Source organism: Cottoperca gobio, chromosome 6, assembly GCF_900634415.1.
Source record: "Cottoperca gobio chromosome 6, fCotGob3.1, whole genome shotgun sequence".
In the NCBI taxonomy this organism is placed as follows: Eukaryota; Metazoa; Chordata; class Actinopteri; order Perciformes; family Bovichtidae; genus Cottoperca; species Cottoperca gobio.
This window is the reverse complement of record NC_041360.1, coordinates 10,187,496-10,205,612: the sequence shown is the minus strand read 5'-3', so window position 1 is coordinate 10,205,612 and position 18,117 is coordinate 10,187,496. Positions and strand designations below refer to the sequence as shown.

Below are 18,117 nucleotides of genomic sequence, written 5' to 3'. Positions count from 1 at the left end.
TGCCAACATGCAGAGGAACACAAATACATTTGACATTTTAATAGCTAAAATAACTAAATATGCTTGCAAAAAAAACTTAAAACAATTAATTGATCATCAAAATACTTGCCTTGTTACTTGTTAAAGTATTCAATTAAATTATTAATAATATAATTAACCAACTAATTGTTGCAGCTCCAAAGCTGTTTAGCAAAAACAGAAGGAGACAACAACAATCCAGAGCTTTGCTTCACAGGTGAGCTCTCTTGTCTTCACCATGATCCAGTACAACAACAGCATCACTGTAGCTGCTGCCCAAACCTCAGTCAACCACTTCTCCTTTGAGAGGACTTGTTATTCTACATCTGGACTTCTCTTACAGTAACCTCAGAGTATCAACCTGCTTGTGATCACTGCAGACAGTCTTCTCTCACAGATGTCTTCAGCAGACTCTCACTACCTGACTTTAGGAACCACATCTAAATGATTACTTACTTGTGTATTGAGAAATTGCAGCACTGTGTCCTTCAGTCATGCCATCATCTGCCACTGCAGTAACAGTTATGTCATACTGGACACCAGCAGTCAGGTTACTAATGTTTACATTTGTTTCAGTCACATGGTCACGAAAAGTCACATTTCCATCAGTCCAGTGTACTTTATAGGAAGAGCAGCTTCCCTCTGGTTTAATCCACTTCACAGATATAGAGGATGTTGTGATTTTAGTGACAGTGAGGTTTCTGACGACTTCAGGCTCTGTGAGGGAAAAGGTGTTAAATAGGGAAATTAACCGTTTTTTAAATAATTTCATCAAGCAAATTCTTCTTTGAGTCAAAGTCACGATAGTAACAGTGCAACCAGAGCCATGTCATCCCACAAATGTTATCAAGCTGTTTCCATGCAGCTGGAAGTCCATCTAACATGTTTGTACAGTCACACTTCTTAAGGCCGACACTCAGCGTCATCTTTAACAAGTGATCAAAGCCCCTCATCTGACTTCTGATACAACAGAGTAACAGCAGTTTGACATAAAGATTTTCTTGGATCTCTCACCCTAAACATGAGGCAAGTCGCCCTGTGGAGAAACCTAATTTCAACTGCTGTATCAATGACATCATTCTTGTCTAAACAGACTTTTTGGACAAAGCTGTTTAGCAAAAACAGAAGGAGACAACAACAATCCAGAGCTTTGCTTCACAGGTGAGCTCTCTTGTCTTCACCATGGTCCAGTACAACAACAGCATCACTGTAGCTGCTGCCCAAACCTCAGTCAACCACTTCTCCTTTGAGAGGACTTGTTATTCTACATCTGGACTTCTCTTACAGTAACCTCAGAGTATCAACCTGCTTGTGATCACTGCAGACAGTCTTCTCTCACAGATGTCTTCAGCAGACTCTCACTACCTGACTTTAGGAACCACATCTAAATGATTACTTACTTGTGTATTGAGAAATTGCAGCACTGTGTCCTTCAGTCATGCCATCATCTGCCACTGCAGTAACAGTTATGTCATACTGGACACCAGCAGTCAGGTTACTAATGTTTACATTTGTTTCAGTCACATGGTCTTCAAAAGTCACATTTCCATCAGTCCAGTGTACTTTATAGGAAGAGCAGCTTCCCTCTGGTTTAATCCACTTCACAGATATAGAGGATGTTGTGATTTCACCAACAGTGAGGTTTCTGACGACTTCAGGCTCTGTGAGGGAAAAGGTGTTAAATAGGGAAATTAACCGTTTTTTAAATAATTTCATCAAGCAAATTCTTCTTTGAGTCAAAGTCACGATAGTAACAGTGCAACCAGAGCCATGTCATCCCACAAATGTTATCAAGCTGTTTCCATGCAGCTGGAAGTCCATCTAACATGTTTGTACAGTCACACTTCTTAAGGCCGACACTCAGCGTCATCTTTAACAAGTGATCAAAGCCCCTCATCTGACTTCTGATACAACAGAGTAACAGCAGTTTGACATAAAGATTTTCTTGGATCTCTCACCCTAAACATGAGGCAAGTCGCCCTGTGGAGAAACCTAATTTCAACTGCTGTATCAATGACATCATTCTTGTCTAAACAGACTTTTTGACAAAGCTGTTTAGCAAAAACAGAAGGAGACAACAACAATCCAGAGCTTTGCTTCACAGGTGAGCTCTCTTGTCTTCACCATGGTCCAGTACAACAACAGCATCACTGTAGCTGCTGCCCAAACCTCAGTCAACCACTTCTCCTTTGAGAGGACTTGTTATTCTACATCTGGACTTCTCTTACAGTAACCTCAGAGTATCAACCTGCTTGTGATCACTGCAGACAGTCTTCTCTCACAGATGTCTTCAGCAGACTCTCACTACCTGACTTTAGGAACCACATCTAAATGATTACTTACTTGTGTATTGAGAAATTGCAGCACTGTGTCCTTCAGTCCTGCCATCATCTGCCACTGCAGTAACAGTTATGTCATACTGGACACCAGCAGTCAGGTTACTAATGTTTACATTTGTTTCAGTCACATGGTCACGAAAAGTCACATTTCCATCAGTCCAGTGTACTTTATAGGAAGAGCAGCTTCCCTCTGGTTTAATCCACATCACAGATATAGAGGATGTTGTGATTTTAGTGACAGAGATATATCCGACTACTTCAGGCTCTGTGAGCGCAGGATAAATACAAGATGAGGGAGAAAATAAACACATTTAGAGCCAGGGAAAAAAACTACTGACTGTGGCAAGTACATCATCTACACTTGAGTGTGTTTTGGGACAGGATAAACATCTACAAAAGTTAAAAGCTATAGCGCAGGGGTTTTCAATGTTTTTCAGGCCAAGGACTCCCAAACTGATGTAGAGGTGGAGCAGGGACCTTCTACTATATATATTGTATAGAAGAGGCCTCTCTGGGAACCATCACCGTATCGTGGTGGAGAGGTTTGTGTGTCCCTATGAACCTAAGAGCTGTGTTGTCTGGAGCCTAGTGCTCCTGGTAGGGTCTCCCAAGGCAAATTGGTCTCAGGTGAGGGGCCAGACTAAGAACGGTTTAAAACGACTTCATGAAAAAAAGGGAAAGGAAAGGAGAGACCCTGCCCGGAGTAAGCCTGGGGCCCCACGTAGCTACGTGGTGCCTCCCATACATCCATCCTGTGGGCCCACCACTCATGGGAAAAACCGCTGGGGTGGGGTGCGCTGTCACACGGGTGGCAGTGATGGTCAGGGGCCTCGACGGACCAGACCCGGGCAGCAAAGGCTGGCTCTGGGGACGTGGAACGTCACCTCTCTGTGGGGGAAGGAGCCGGAACTAGTGCGGGAGATGAAGCGCTACCAGTTGGATCTGGTGGGGCTTACCTCTACGCACAGTCCTGGCTCTGGAACCGTACTCCTGGATAGGGGTTGGACTCTATTATTCTCCGGAGTTGCCCAAGGTGTGAGGCGTCGGGCCGGGGTGCTGATACGCACAAGTCCCCGGATGAGCGCCGCTACGTTGGAGTTTACCCCGGTGGACGAAAGGGTCGCCTCCCTACGCCTTCGGGTTATGGGGGGGAAAACTCTGACTGTTGTTTGTGCCTATGCCCCAAACCGCAGTTTGGAGTATTCGGCCTTCTTGGAGACCCTGAATGGAGTCCTGCAGGGGGCTCCAGTAGGGGACTCCGTAATCTTGCTGGGAAACTTCAACGCACACGTGGGGAACGATGGAGACACCTGGAGAGGCGTGATTGGGAGGGAGGGCCTCCCTGATCTAAACCCGAACGGTCATTTGTTGTTGGACTTCTGTGCTAGTCATGGAATGGCCATAACAAACACCATGTTCGAACATAAGGATGCTCATAAGTGTACGTGGTACCAGGCCAAAGGTCAATGATCAATTTTGTAATCGTATCATCTGATCTGAGGCCGCATGTTTTGGACACTCGGGTGAAGAGAGGGGCGGAGCTGTCAACTGATCACCATCTGGTGGTGAGTTGGATCAAGGGGTGGGGGAAGACTCTGGACAGACCTGATAAACCTAAACGGGTAGTGCGGGTGAACTAGAAACGTCTGGAGGAAGCCCCTGTCCTGGGGATCTTCAACTCACACCTCCGGCGGAGCTTTTCAGATATCCCTGTGGAGGTTGGGGGCATTGAACCTGAGTGGGCGATGTTCAAAACCTCTATTGCTGAAGCTGCGGTGATGAGCTGTGGTCTCAAGGTCTTAGGTGCATCAAGGGGCGGTAACCCTCGAACACCGTGGTGGACCCCGGTGGTCAGGGAAGCCATCCGACTGAAGAAGGAGTCCTTCCGGGTATGTAGGACTCCGGAAACAGTTGCAGGGTACCAAAAGACTAGAAGGGCGGCAGCCTCTGCAATGTCAGAGGCAAAGCAGCGGGTGTGGGAGAAGTTCGGAGAAGTTATGGAGAAGGACTTTCGGTCGGCACCAAGGTGCTTCTGGAAAACCATCCGGCACCTCAGGAGGGGGAAGCGAGGAACCATCCAAGCTGTGTACAGCAAGGGTGGGACCCTGCTGCCATACTTCCAATTCTTCCATACTATACTACCGTGTATTATTATTTTTTTATATTATATTTCTTAACAACTTAGCGTTTATAATGGTGCCAACATGCGGAGGAACACAAATACATTTGACATTTTAATAGCTAAAATAACTAAATATGCTTGCAAAAAAAACTTAAAACAATTAATTGATCATCAAAATACTTGCCTTGTTACTTGTTAAAGTATTCAATTAAATTATTAATAATATAATTAACCAACTAATTGTTGCAGCTCCAAAGCTGTTTAGCAAAAACAGAAGGAGACAACAACAATCCAGAGCTTTGCTTCACAGGTGAGCTCTCTTGTCTTCACCATGGTCCAGTACAACAACAGCATCACTGTAGCTGCTGCCCAAACCTCAGTCAACCACTTCTCCTTTGAGAGGACTTGTTATTCTACATCTGGACTTCTCTTACAGTAACCTCAGAGTATCAACCTGCTTGTGATCACTGCAGACAGTCTTCTCTCACAGATGTCTTCAGCAGACTCTCACTACCTGACTTTAGGAACCACATCTAAATGATTACTTACTTGTGTATTGAGAAATTGCAGCACTGTGTCCTTCAGTCCTGCCATCATCTGCCACTGCAGTAACAGTTATGTCATACTGGACACCAGCAGTCAGGTTACTAATGTTTACATTTGTTTCAGTCACATGGTCACGAAAAGTCACATTTCCATCAGTCCAGTGTACTTTATAGGAAGAGCAGCTTCCCTCTGGTTTAATCCACTTCACAGATATAGAGGATGTTGTGATTTTAGTGACAGTGAGGTTTCTGACGACTTCAGGCTCTGTGAGGGAAAAGGTGTTAAATAGGGAAATTAACCGTTTTTTAAATAATTTCATCAAGCAAATTCTTCTTTGAGTCAAAGTCACGATAGTAACAGTGCAACCAGAGCCATGTCATCCCACAAATGTTATCAAGCTGTTTCCATGCAGCTGGAAGTCCATCTAACATCTTTGTACAGTCACACTTCTTAAGGCCGACACTCAGCGTCATCTTTAACAAGTGATCAAAGCCCCTCATCTGACTTCTGATACAACAGAGTAACAGCAGTTTGACATAAAGATTTTCTTGGATCTCTCACCCTAAACATGAGGCAAGTCGCCCTGTGGAGAAACCTAATTTCAACTGCTGTATCAATGACATCATTCTTGTCTAAACAGACTTTTTGGACAAAGCTGTTTAGCAAAAACAGAAGGAGACAACAACAATCCAGAGCTTTGCTTCACAGGTGAGCTCTCTTGTCTTCACCATGGTCCAGTACAACAACAGCATCACTGTAGCTGCTGCCCAAACCTCAGTCAACCACTTCTCCTTTGAGAGGACTTGTTATTCTACATCTGGACTTCTCTTACAGTAACCTCAGAGTATCAACCTGCTTGTGATCACTGCAGACAGTCTTCTCTCACAGATGTCTTCAGCAGACTCTCACTACCTGACTTTAGGAACCACATCTAAATGATTACTTACTTGTGTATTGAGAAATTGCAGCACTGTGTCCTTCAGTCATGCCATCATCTGCCACTGCAGTAACAGTTATGTCATACTGGACACCAGCAGTCAGGTTACTAATGTTTACATTTGTTTCAGTCACATGGTCTTCAAAAGTCACATTTCCATCAGTCCAGTGTACTTTATAGGAAGAGCCGTTTCCCTCTGGTTTAATCCACATCACAGATATAGAGGATGTTGTGATTTTAGTGACAGTGAGGTTTCTGACGACTTCAGGCTCTGTGAGGGAAAAGGTGTTAAATAGGGAAATTAACCGTTTTTTAAATAATTTCATCAAGCAAATTCTTCTTTGAGTCAAAGTCACGATAGTAACAGTGCAACCAGAGCCATGTCATCCCACAAATGTTATCAAGCTGTTTCCATGCAGCTGGAAGTCCATCTAACATGTTTGTACAGTCACACTTCTTAAGGCCGACACTCAGCGTCATCTTTAACAAGTGATCAAAGCCCCTCATCTGACTTCTGATACAACAGAGTAACAGCAGTTTGACATAAAGATTTTCTTGGATCTCTCACCCTAAACATGAGGCAAGTCGCCCTGTGGAGAAACCTAATTTCAACTGCTGTATCAATGACATCATTCTTGTCTAAACAGACTTTTTGACAAAGCTGTTTAGCAAAAACAGAAGGAGACAACAACAATCCAGAGCTTTGCTTCACAGGTGAGCTCTCTTGTCTTCACCATGGTCCAGTACAACAACAGCATCACTGTAGCTGCTGCCCAAACCTCAGTCAACCACTTCTCCTTTGAGAGGACTTGTTATTCTACATCTGGACTTCTCTTACAGTAACCTCAGAGTATCAACCTGCTTGTGATCACTGCAGACAGTCTTCTCTCACAGATGTCTTCAGCAGACTCTCACTACCTGACTTTAGGAACCACATCTAAATGATTACTTACTTGTGTATTGAGAAATTGCAGCACTGTGTCCTTCAGTCCTGCCATCATCTGCCACTGCAGTAACAGTTATGTCATACTGGACACCAGCAGTCAGGTTACTAATGTTTACATTTGTTTCAGTCACATGGTCACGAAAAGTCACATTTCCATCAGTCCAGTGTACTTTATAGGAAGAGCAGCTTCCCTCTGGTTTAATCCACATCACAGATATAGAGGATGTTGTGATTTCACCAACAGTGAGGTTTCTGACGACTTCAGGCTCTGTGAGGGAAAAGGTGTTAAATAGGGAAATTAACCGTTTTTTAAATAATTTCATCAAGCAAATTCTTCTTTGAGTCAAAGTCACGATAGTAACAGTGCAACCAGAGCCATGTCATCCCACAAATGTTATCAAGCTGTTTCCATGCAGCTGGAAGTCCATCTAACATGTTTGTACAGTCACACTTCTTAAGGCCGACACTCAGCGTCATCTTTAACAAGTGATCAAAGCCCCTCATCTGACTTCTGATACAACAGAGTAACAGCAGTTTGACATAAAGATTTTCTTGGATCTCTCACCCTAAACATGAGGCAAGTCGCCCTGTGGAGAAACCTAATTTCAACTGCTGTATCAATGACATCATTCTTGTCTAAACAGACTTTTTGGACAAAGCTGTTTAGCAAAAACAGAAGGAGACAACAACAATCCAGAGCTTTGCTTCACAGGTGAGCTCTCTTGTCTTCACCATGGTCCAGTACAACAACAGCATCACTGTAGCTGCTGCCCAAACCTCAGTCAACCACTTCTCCTTTGAGAGGACTTGTTATTCTACATCTGGACTTCTCTTACAGTAACCTCAGAGTATCAACCTGCTTGTGATCACTGCAGACAGTCTTCTCTCACAGATGTCTTCAGCAGACTCTCACTACCTGACTTTAGGAACCACATCTAAATGATTACTTACTTGTGTATTGAGAAATTGCAGCACTGTGTCCTTCAGTCATGCCATCATCTGCCACTGCAGTAACAGTTATGTCATACTGGACACCAGCAGTCAGGTTACTAATGTTTACATTTGTTTCAGTCACATGGTCTTCAAAAGTCACATTTCCATCAGTCCAGTGTACTTTATAGGAAGAGCCGTTTCCCTCTGGTTTAATCCACATCACAGATATAGAGGATGTTGTGATTTCACCAACAGTGAGGTTTCTGACGACTTCAGGCTCTGTGAGGGAAAAGGTGTTAAATAGGGAAATTAACCGTTTTTTAAATAATTTCATCAAGCAAATTCTTCTTTGGGTCAAAGTCACGATAGTAACAGTGCAACCAGAGCCATGTCATCCCACAAATGTTATCAAGCTGTTTCCATGCAGCTGGAAGTCCATCTAACATGTTTGTACAGTCACACTTCTTAAGGCCGACACTCAGCGTCATCTTTAACAAGTGATCAAAGCCCCTCATCTGACTTCTGATACAACAGAGTAACAGCAGTTTGACATAAAGATTTTCTTGGATCTCTCACCCTAAACATGAGGCAAGTCGCCCTGTGGAGAAACCTAATTTCAACTGCTGTATCAATGACATCATTCTTGTCTAAACAGACTTTTTGACAAAGCTGTTTAGCAAAAACAGAAGGAGACAACAACAATCCAGAGCTTTGCTTCACAGGTGAGCTCTCTTGTCTTCACCATGGTCCAGTACAACAACAGCATCACTGTAGCTGCTGCCCAAACCTCAGTCAACCACTTCTCCTTTGAGAGGACTTGTTATTCTACATCTGGACTTCTCTTACAGTAACCTCAGAGTATCAACCTGCTTGTGATCACTGCAGACAGTCTTCTCTCACAGATGTCTTCAGCAGACTCTCACTACCTGACTTTAGGAACCACATCTAAATGATTACTTACTTGTGTATTGAGAAATTGCAGCACTGTGTCCTTCAGTCATGCCATCATCTGCCACTGCAGTAACAGTTATGTCATACTGGACACCAGCAGTCAGGTTACTAATGTTTACATTTGTTTCAGTCACATGGTCTTCAAAAGTCACATTTCCATCAGTCCAGTGTACTTTATAGGAAGAGCCGTTTCCCTCTGGTTTAATCCACATCACAGATATAGAGGATGTTGTGATTTTAGTGACAGTGAGGTTTCTGACGACTTCAGGCTCTGTGAGGGAAAAGGTGTTAAATAGGGAAATTAACCGTTTTTTAAATAATTTCATCAAGCAAATTCTTCTTTGGGTCAAAGTCACGATAGTAACAGTGCAACCAGAGCCATGTCATCCCACAAATGTTATCAAGCTGTTTCCATGCAGCTGGAAGTCCATCTAACATGTTTGTACAGTCACACTTCTTAAGGCCGACACTCAGCGTCATCTTTAACAAGTGATCAAAGCCCCTCATCTGACTTCTGATACAACAGAGTAACAGCAGTTTGACATAAAGATTTTCTTGGATCTCTCACCCTAAACATGAGGCAAGTCGCCCTGTGGAGAAACCTAATTTCAACTGCTGTATCAATGACATCATTCTTGTCTAAACAGACTTTTTGACAAAGCTGTTTAGCAAAAACAGAAGGAGACAACAACAATCCAGAGCTTTGCTTCACAGGTGAGCTCTCTTGTCTTCACCATGGTCCAGTACAACAACAGCATCACTGTAGCTGCTGCCCAAACCTCAGTCAACCACTTCTCCTTTGAGAGGACTTGTTATTCTACATCTGGACTTCTCTTACAGTAACCTCAGAGTATCAACCTGCTTGTGATCACTGCAGACAGTCTTCTCTCACAGATGTCTTCAGCAGACTCTCACTACCTGACTTTAGGAACCACATCTAAATGATTACTTACTTGTGTATTGAGAAATTGCAGCACTGTGTCCTTCAGTCCTGCCATCATCTGCCACTGCAGTAACAGTTATGTCATACTGGACACCAGCAGTCAGGTTACTAATGTTTACATTTGTTTCAGTCACATGGTCACGAAAAGTCACATTTCCATCAGTCCAGTGTACTTTATAGGAAGAGCAGCTTCCCTCTGGTTTAATCCACATCACAGATATAGAGGATGTTGTGATTTTAGTGACAGAGATATATCCGACTACTTCAGGCTCTGTGAGCGCAGGATAAATACAAGATGAGGGAGAAAATAAACACATTTAGAGCCAGGGAAAAAAACTACTGACTGTGGCAAGTACATCATCTACACTTGAGTGTGTTTTGGGACAGGATAAACATCTACAAAAGTTAAAAGCTATAGCGCAGGGGTTTTCAATGTTTTTCAGGCCAAGGACTCCCAAACTGATGTAGAGGTGGAGCAGGGACCTTCTACTATATATATTGTATAGAAGAGGCCTCTCTGGGAACCATCACCGTATCGTGGTGGAGAGGTTTGTGTGTCCCTATGAACCTAAGAGCTGTGTTGTCTGGAGCCTAGTGCTCCTGGTAGGGTCTCCCAAGGCAAATTGGTCTCAGGTGAGGGGCCAGACTAAGAACGGTTTAAAACGACTTCATGAAAAAAAGGGAAAGGAAAGGAGAGACCCTGCCCGGAGTAAGCCTGGGGCCCCACGTAGCTACGTGGTGCCTCCCATACATCCATCCTGTGGGCCCACCACTCATGGGAAAAACCGCTGGGGTGGGGTGCGCTGTCACACGGGTGGCAGTGATGGTCAGGGGCCTCGACGGACCAGACCCGGGCAGCAAAGGCTGGCTCTGGGGACGTGGAACGTCACCTCTCTGTGGGGGAAGGAGCCGGAACTAGTGCGGGAGATGAAGCGCTACCAGTTGGATCTGGTGGGGCTTACCTCTACGCACAGTCCTGGCTCTGGAACCGTACTCCTGGATAGGGGTTGGACTCTATTATTCTCCGGAGTTGCCCAAGGTGTGAGGCGTCGGGCCGGGGTGGGGATACGCACAAGTCCCCGGATGAGCGCCGCTACGTTGGAGTTTACCCCGGTGGACGAAAGGGTCGCCTCCCTACGCCTTCGGGTTATGGGGGGGAAAACTCTGACTGTTGTTTGTGCCTATGCCCCAAACCGCAGTTTGGAGTATTCGGCCTTCTTGGAGACCCTGAATGGAGTCCTGCAGGGGGCTCCAGTAGGGGACTCCGTAATCTTGCTGGGAGACTTCAACGCACACGTGGGGAACGATGGAGACACCTGGAGAGGCGTGATTGGGAGGGAGGGCCTCCCTGATCTAAACCCGAACGGTCATTTGTTGTTGGACTTCTGTGCTAGTCATGGAATTGCCATAACAAACACCATGTTCGAACATAAGGATGCTCATAAGTGTACGTGGTACCAGGCCAAAGGTCAATGATCGATTTTGTAATCGTATCATCTGATCTGAGGCCGCATGTTTTGGACACTCGGGTGAAGAGAGGGGCGGAGCTGTCAACTGATCACCATCTGGTGGTGAGTTGGATCAAGGGGTGGGGGAAGACTCTGGACAGACCTGGTAAACCTAAACGGGTAGTGCGGGTGAACTAGAAACGTCTGGAGGAAGCCCCTGTCCTGGGGATCTTCAACTCACACCTCCGGCGGAGCTTTTCAGATATCCCTGTGGAGGTTGGGGGCATTGAACCTGAGTGGGCGATGTTCAAAACCTCTATTGCTGAAGCTGCGGTGATGAGCTGTGGTCTCAAGGTCTTAGGTGTCTCAAGGGGCGGTAAACCTCGAACACCGTGGTGGACCCCGGTGGTCAGGGAAGCCATCCGACTGAAGAAGGAGTCCTTCCGGGTATGTAGGACTCCGGAAACAGTTGCAGGGTACCAAAAGACTAGAAGGGCGGCAGCCTCTGCAATGTCAGAGGCAAAGCAGCGGGTGTGGGAGAAGTTCGGAGAAGCTATGGAGAAGGACTTTCGGTCGGCACCAAGGTGCTTCTGGAAAACCATCCGGCACCTCAGGAGGGGGAAGCGAGGAACCATCCAAGCTGTGTACAGCAAGGGTGGGACCCTGCTGCCATACTTCCAATTCTTCCATACTATACTACCGTGTATTATTATTTTTTTATATTATATTTCTTAACAACTTAGCGTTTATAATGGTGCCAACATGCAGAGGAACACAAATACATTTGACATTTTAATAGCTAAAATAACTAAATATGCTTGCAAAAAAAACTTAAAACAATTAATTGATCATCAAAATACTTGCCTTGTTACTTGTTAAAGTATTCAATTAAATTATTAATAATATAATTAACCAACTAATTGTTGCAGCTCCAAAGCTGTTTAGCAAAAACAGAAGGAGACAACAACAATCCAGAGCTTTGCTTCACAGGTGAGCTCTCTTGTCTTCACCATGGTCCAGTACAACAACAGCATCACTGTAGCTGCTGCCCAAACCTCAGTCAACCACTTCTCCTTTGAGAGGACTTGTTATTCTACATCTGGACTTCTCTTACAGTAACCTCAGAGTATCAACCTGCTTGTGATCACTGCAGACAGTCTTCTCTCACAGATGTCTTCAGCAGACTCTCACTACCTGACTTTAGGAACCACATCTAAATGATTACTTACTTGTGTATTGAGAAATTGCAGCACTGTGTCCTTCAGTCCTGCCATCATCTGCCACTGCAGTAACAGTTATGTCATACTGGACACCAGCAGTCAGGTTACTAATGTTTACATTTGTTTCAGTCACATGGTCACGAAAAGTCACATTTCCATCAGTCCAGTGTACTTTATAGGAAGAGCAGCTTCCCTCTGGTTTAATCCACTTCACAGATATAGAGGATGTTGTGATTTTAGTGACAGTGAGGTTTCTGACGACTTCAGGCTCTGTGAGGGAAAAGGTGTTAAATAGGGAAATTAACCGTTTTTTAAATAATTTCATCAAGCAAATTCTTCTTTGAGTCAAAGTCACGATAGTAACAGTGCAACCAGAGCCATGTCATCCCACAAATGTTATCAAGCTGTTTCCATGCAGCTGGAAGTCCATCTAACATGTTTGTACAGTCACACTTCTTAAGGCCGACACTCAGCGTCATCTTTAACAAGTGATCAAAGCCCCTCATCTGACTTCTGATACAACAGAGTAACAGCAGTTTGACATAAAGATTTTCTTGGATCTCTCACCCTAAACATGAGGCAAGTCGCCCTGTGGAGAAACCTAATTTCAACTGCTGTATCAATGACATCATTCTTGTCTAAACAGACTTTTTGGACAAAGCTGTTTAGCAAAAACAGAAGGAGACAACAACAATCCAGAGCTTTGCTTCACAGGTGAGCTCTCTTGTCTTCACCATGGTCCAGTACAACAACAGCATCACTGTAGCTGCTGCCCAAACCTCAGTCAACCACTTCTCCTTTGAGAGGACTTGTTATTCTACATCTGGACTTCTCTTACAGTAACCTCAGAGTATCAACCTGCTTGTGATCACTGCAGACAGTCTTCTCTCACAGATGTCTTCAGCAGACTCTCACTACCTGACTTTAGGAACCACATCTAAATGATTACTTACTTGTGTATTGAGAAATTGCAGCACTGTGTCCTTCAGTCCTGCCATCATCTGCCACTGCAGTAACAGTTATGTCATACTGGACACCAGCAGTCAGGTTACTAATGTTTACATTTGTTTCAGTCACATGGTCTACGAAAAGTCACATTTCCATCAGTCCAGTGTACTTTATAGGAAGAGCAGCTTCCCTCTGGTTTAATCCACATCACAGATATAGAGGATGTTGTGATTTCACCGACAGTGAGGTTTCTGACGACTTCAGGCTCTGTGAGGGAAAAGGTGTTAAATAGGGAAATTAACCGTTTTTTAAATAATTTCATCAAGCAAATTCTTCTTTGAGTCAAAGTCACGATAGTAACAGTGCAACCAGAGCCATGTCATCCCACAAATGTTATCAAGCTGTTTCCATGCAGCTGGAAGTCCATCTAACATGTTTGTACAGTCACACTTCTTAAGGCCGACACTCAGCGTCATCTTTAACAAGTGATCAAAGCCCCTCATCTGACTTCTGATACAACAGAGTAACAGCAGTTTGACATAAAGATTTTCTTGGATCTCTCACCCTAAACATGAGGCAAGTCGCCCTGTGGAGAAACCTAATTTCAACTGCTGTATCAATGACATCATTCTTGTCTAAACAGACTTTTTGGACAAAGCTGTTTAGCAAAAACAGAAGGAGACAACAACAATCCAGAGCTTTGCTTCACAGGTGAGCTCTCTTGTCTTCACCATGGTCCAGTACAACAACAGCATCACTGTAGCTGCTGCCCAAACCTCAGTCAACCACTTCTCCTTTGAGAGGACTTGTTATTCTACATCTGGACTTCTCTTACAGTAACCTCAGAGTATCAACCTGCTTGTGATCACTGCAGACAGTCTTCTCTCACAGATGTCTTCAGCAGACTCTCACTACCTGACTTTAGGAACCACATCTAAATGATTACTTACTTGTGTATTGAGAAATTGCAGCACTGTGTCCTTCAGTCATGCCATCATCTGCCACTGCAGTAACAGTTATGTCATACTGGACACCAGCAGTCAGGTTACTAATGTTTACATTTGTTTCAGTCACATGGTCTTCAAAAGTCACATTTCCATCAGTCCAGTGTACTTTATAGGAAGAGCCGTTTCCCTCTGGTTTAATCCACATCACAGATATAGAGGATGTTGTGATTTTAGTGACAGTGAGGTTTCTGACGACTTCAGGCTCTGTGAGGGAAAAGGTGTTAAATAGGGAAATTAACCGTTTTTTAAATAATTTCATCAAGCAAATTCTTCTTTGAGTCAAAGTCACGATAGTAACAGTGCAACCAGAGCCATGTCATCCCACAAATGTTATCAAGCTGTTTCCATGCAGCTGGAAGTCCATCTAACATGTTTGTACAGTCACACTTCTTAAGGCCGACACTCAGCGTCATCTTTAACAAGTGATCAAAGCCCCTCATCTGACTTCTGATACAACAGAGTAACAGCAGTTTGACATAAAGATTTTCTTGGATCTCTCACCCTAAACATGAGGCAAGTCGCCCTGTGGAGAAACCTAATTTCAACTGCTGTATCAATGACATCATTCTTGTCTAAACAGACTTTTTGACAAAGCTGTTTAGCAAAAACAGAAGGAGACAACAACAATCCAGAGCTTTGCTTCACAGGTGAGCTCTCTTGTCTTCACCATGGTCCAGTACAACAACAGCATCACTGTAGCTGCTGCCCAAACCTCAGTCAACCACTTCTCCTTTGAGAGGACTTGTTATTCTACATCTGGACTTCTCTTACAGTAACCTCAGAGTATCAACCTGCTTGTGATCACTGCAGACAGTCTTCTCTCACAGATGTCTTCAGCAGACTCTCACTACCTGACTTTAGGAACCACATCTAAATGATTACTTACTTGTGTATTGAGAAATTGCAGCACTGTGTCCTTCAGTCATGCCATCATCTGCCACTGCAGTAACAGTTATGTCATACTGGACACCAGCAGTCAGGTTACTAATGTTTACATTTGTTTCAGTCACATGGTCTCAAAAGTCACATTTCCATCAGTCCAGTGTACTTTATAGGAAGAGCAGCTTCCCTCTGGTTTAATCCACATCACAGATATAGAGGATGTTGTGATTTTAGTGACAGTGAGGTTTCTGACGACTTCAGGCTCTGTGAGGGAAAAGGTGTTAAATAGGGAAATTAACCGTTTTTTAAATAATTTCATCAAGCAAATTCTTCTTTGAGTCAAAGTCACGATAGTAACAGTGCAACCAGAGCCATGTCATCCCACAAATGTTATCAAGCTGTTTCCATGCAGCTGGAAGTCCATCTAACATGTTTGTACAGTCACACTTCTTAAGGCCGACACTCAGCGTCATCTTTAACAAGTGATCAAAGCCCCTCATCTGACTTCTGATACAACAGAGTAACAGCAGTTTGACATAAAGATTTTCTTGGATCTCTCACCCTAAACATGAGGCAAGTCGCCCTGTGGAGAAACCTAATTTCAACTGCTGTATCAATGACATCATTCTTGTCTAAACAGACTTTTTGACAAAGCTGTTTAGCAAAAACAGAAGGAGACAACAACAATCCAGAGCTTTGCTTCACAGGTGAGCTCTCTTGTCTTCACCATGGTCCAGTACAACAACAGCATCACTGTAGCTGCTGCCCAAACCTCAGTCAACCACTTCTCCTTTGAGAGGACTTGTTATTCTACATCTGGACTTCTCTTACAGTAACCTCAGAGTATCAACCTGCTTGTGATCACTGCAGACAGTCTTCTCTCACAGATGTCTTCAGCAGACTCTCACTACCTGACTTTAGGAACCACATCTAAATGATTACTTACTTGTGTATTGAGAAATTGCAGCACTGTGTCCTTCAGTCCTGCCATCATCTGCCACTGCAGTAACAGTTATGTCATACTGGACACCAGCAGTCAGGTTACTAATGTTTACATTTGTTTCAGTCACATGGTCACGAAAAGTCACATTTCCATCAGTCCAGTGTACTTTATAGGAAGAGCAGCTTCCCTCTGGTTTAATCCACATCACAGATATAGAGGATGTTGTGATTTTAGTGACAGAGATATATCCGACTACTTCAGGCTCTGTGAGCGCAGGATAAATACAAGATGAGGGAGAAAATAAACACATTTAGAGCCAGGGAAAAAAACTACTGACTGTGGCAAGTACATCATCTACACTTGAGTGTGTTTTGGGACAGGATAAACATCTACAAAAGTTAAAAGCTATAGCGCAGGGGTTTTCAATGTTTTTCAGGCCAAGGACTCCCAAACTGATGTAGAGGTGGAGCAGGGACCTTCTACTATATATATTGTATAGAAGAGGCCTCTCTGGGAACCATCACCGTATCGTGGTGGAGAGGTTTGTGTGTCCCTATGAACCTAAGAGCTGTGTTGTCTGGAGCCTAGTGCTCCTGGTAGGGTCTCCCAAGGCAAATTGGTCTCAGGTGAGGGGCCAGACTAAGAACGGTTTAAAACGACTTCATGAAAAAAAGGGAAAGGAAAGGAGAGACCCTGCCCGGAGTAAGCCTGGGGCCCCACGTAGCTACGTGGTGCCTCCCATACATCCATCCTGTGGGCCCACCACTCATGGGAAAAACCGCTGGGGTGGGGTGCGCTGTCACACGGGTGGCAGTGATGGTCAGGGGCCTCGACGGACCAGACCCGGGCAGCAAAGGCTGGCTCTGGGGACGTGGAACGTCACCTCTCTGTGGGGGAAGGAGCCGGAACTAGTGCGGGAGATGAAGCGCTACCAGTTGGATCTGGTGGGGCTTACCTCTACGCACAGTCCTGGCTCTGGAACCGTACTCCTGGATAGGGGTTGGACTCTATTATTCTCCGGAGTTGCCCAAGGTGTGAGGCGTCGGGCCGGGGTGGGGATACGCACAAGTCCCCGGATGAGCGCCGCTACGTTGGAGTTTACCCCGGTGGACGAAAGGGTCGCCTCCCTACGCCTTCGGGTTATGGGGGGGAAAACTCTGACTGTTGTTTGTGCCTATGCCCCAAACCGCAGTTTGGAGTATTCGGCCTTCTTGGAGACCCTGAATGGAGTCCTGCAGGGGGCTCCAGTAGGGGACTCCGTAATCTTGCTGGGAGACTTCAACGCACACGTGGGGAACGATGGAGACACCTGGAGAGGCGTGATTGGGAGGGAGGGCCTCCCTGATCTAAACCCGAACGGTCATTTGTTGTTGGACTTCTGTGCTAGTCATGGAATTGCCATAACAAACACCATGTTCGAACATAAGGATGCTCATAAGTGTACGTGGTACCAGGCCAAAGGTCAATGATCGATTTTGTAATCGTATCATCTGATCTGAGGCCGCATGTTTTGGACACTCGGGTGAAGAGAGGGGCGGAGCTGTCAACTGATCACCATCTGGTGGTGAGTTGGATCAAGGGGTGGGGGAAGACTCTGGACAGACCTGGTAAACCTAAACGGGTAGTGCGGGTGAACTAGAAACGTCTGGAGGAAGCCCCTGTCCTGGGGATCTTCAACTCACACCTCCGGCGGAGCTTTTCAGATATCCCTGTGGAGGTTGGGGGCATTGAACCTGAGTGGGCGATGTTCAAAACCTCTATTGCTGAAGCTGCGGTGATGAGCTGTGGTCTCAAGGTCTTAGGTGTCTCAAGGGGCGGTAAACCTCGAACACCGTGGTGGACCCCGGTGGTCAGGGAAGCCATCCGACTGAAGAAGGAGTCCTTCCGGGTATGTAGGACTCCGGAAACAGTTGCAGGGTACCAAAAGACTAGAA

At 44.9% G+C, this 18,117-nt stretch overlaps 1 protein-coding gene across 5 annotated transcripts in view; it reads right to left on the bottom strand.

Annotated features, from left to right (window-relative positions):
- The window catches only part of LOC115010159 (receptor-type tyrosine-protein phosphatase eta-like), a 33,596-nt gene extending 18,297 nt beyond the window's left edge, over window positions 1-15,299 (bottom strand). For 2 of the 5 annotated variants that reach the window (XM_029434614.1, XM_029434618.1), the window contains exons 1-11: window positions 14,302-14,632; window positions 12,413-12,673; window positions 9,746-10,006; window positions 8,803-9,063; window positions 7,860-8,120; window positions 6,916-7,176; window positions 5,973-6,233; window positions 5,029-5,289; window positions 2,362-2,622; window positions 1,419-1,679; window positions 475-735 (exon numbers count right to left, since the gene is read on the bottom strand). In XM_029434614.1, coding sequence (XP_029290474.1) covers window positions 475-735; window positions 1,419-1,679; window positions 2,362-2,622; window positions 5,029-5,289; window positions 5,973-6,233; window positions 6,916-7,176; window positions 7,860-8,120; window positions 8,803-9,063; window positions 9,746-10,006; window positions 12,413-12,673; window positions 14,302-14,617 — 2,926 coding nt within the window. In that variant the 5' untranslated portion in view covers window positions 14,618-14,632. Of the gene's footprint in view, window positions 1-474; window positions 736-1,418; window positions 1,680-2,361; window positions 2,623-5,028; window positions 5,290-5,972; window positions 6,234-6,915; window positions 7,177-7,859; window positions 8,121-8,802; window positions 9,064-9,745; window positions 10,007-12,412; window positions 12,674-14,301; window positions 14,633-15,244 lie in introns of those variants that run through there. The other 3 variants (XM_029434616.1, XM_029434615.1, XM_029434619.1) reach the window with 3 other exon arrangements.
- Window positions 15,300-18,117: the final 2,818 nt, after the last annotated feature.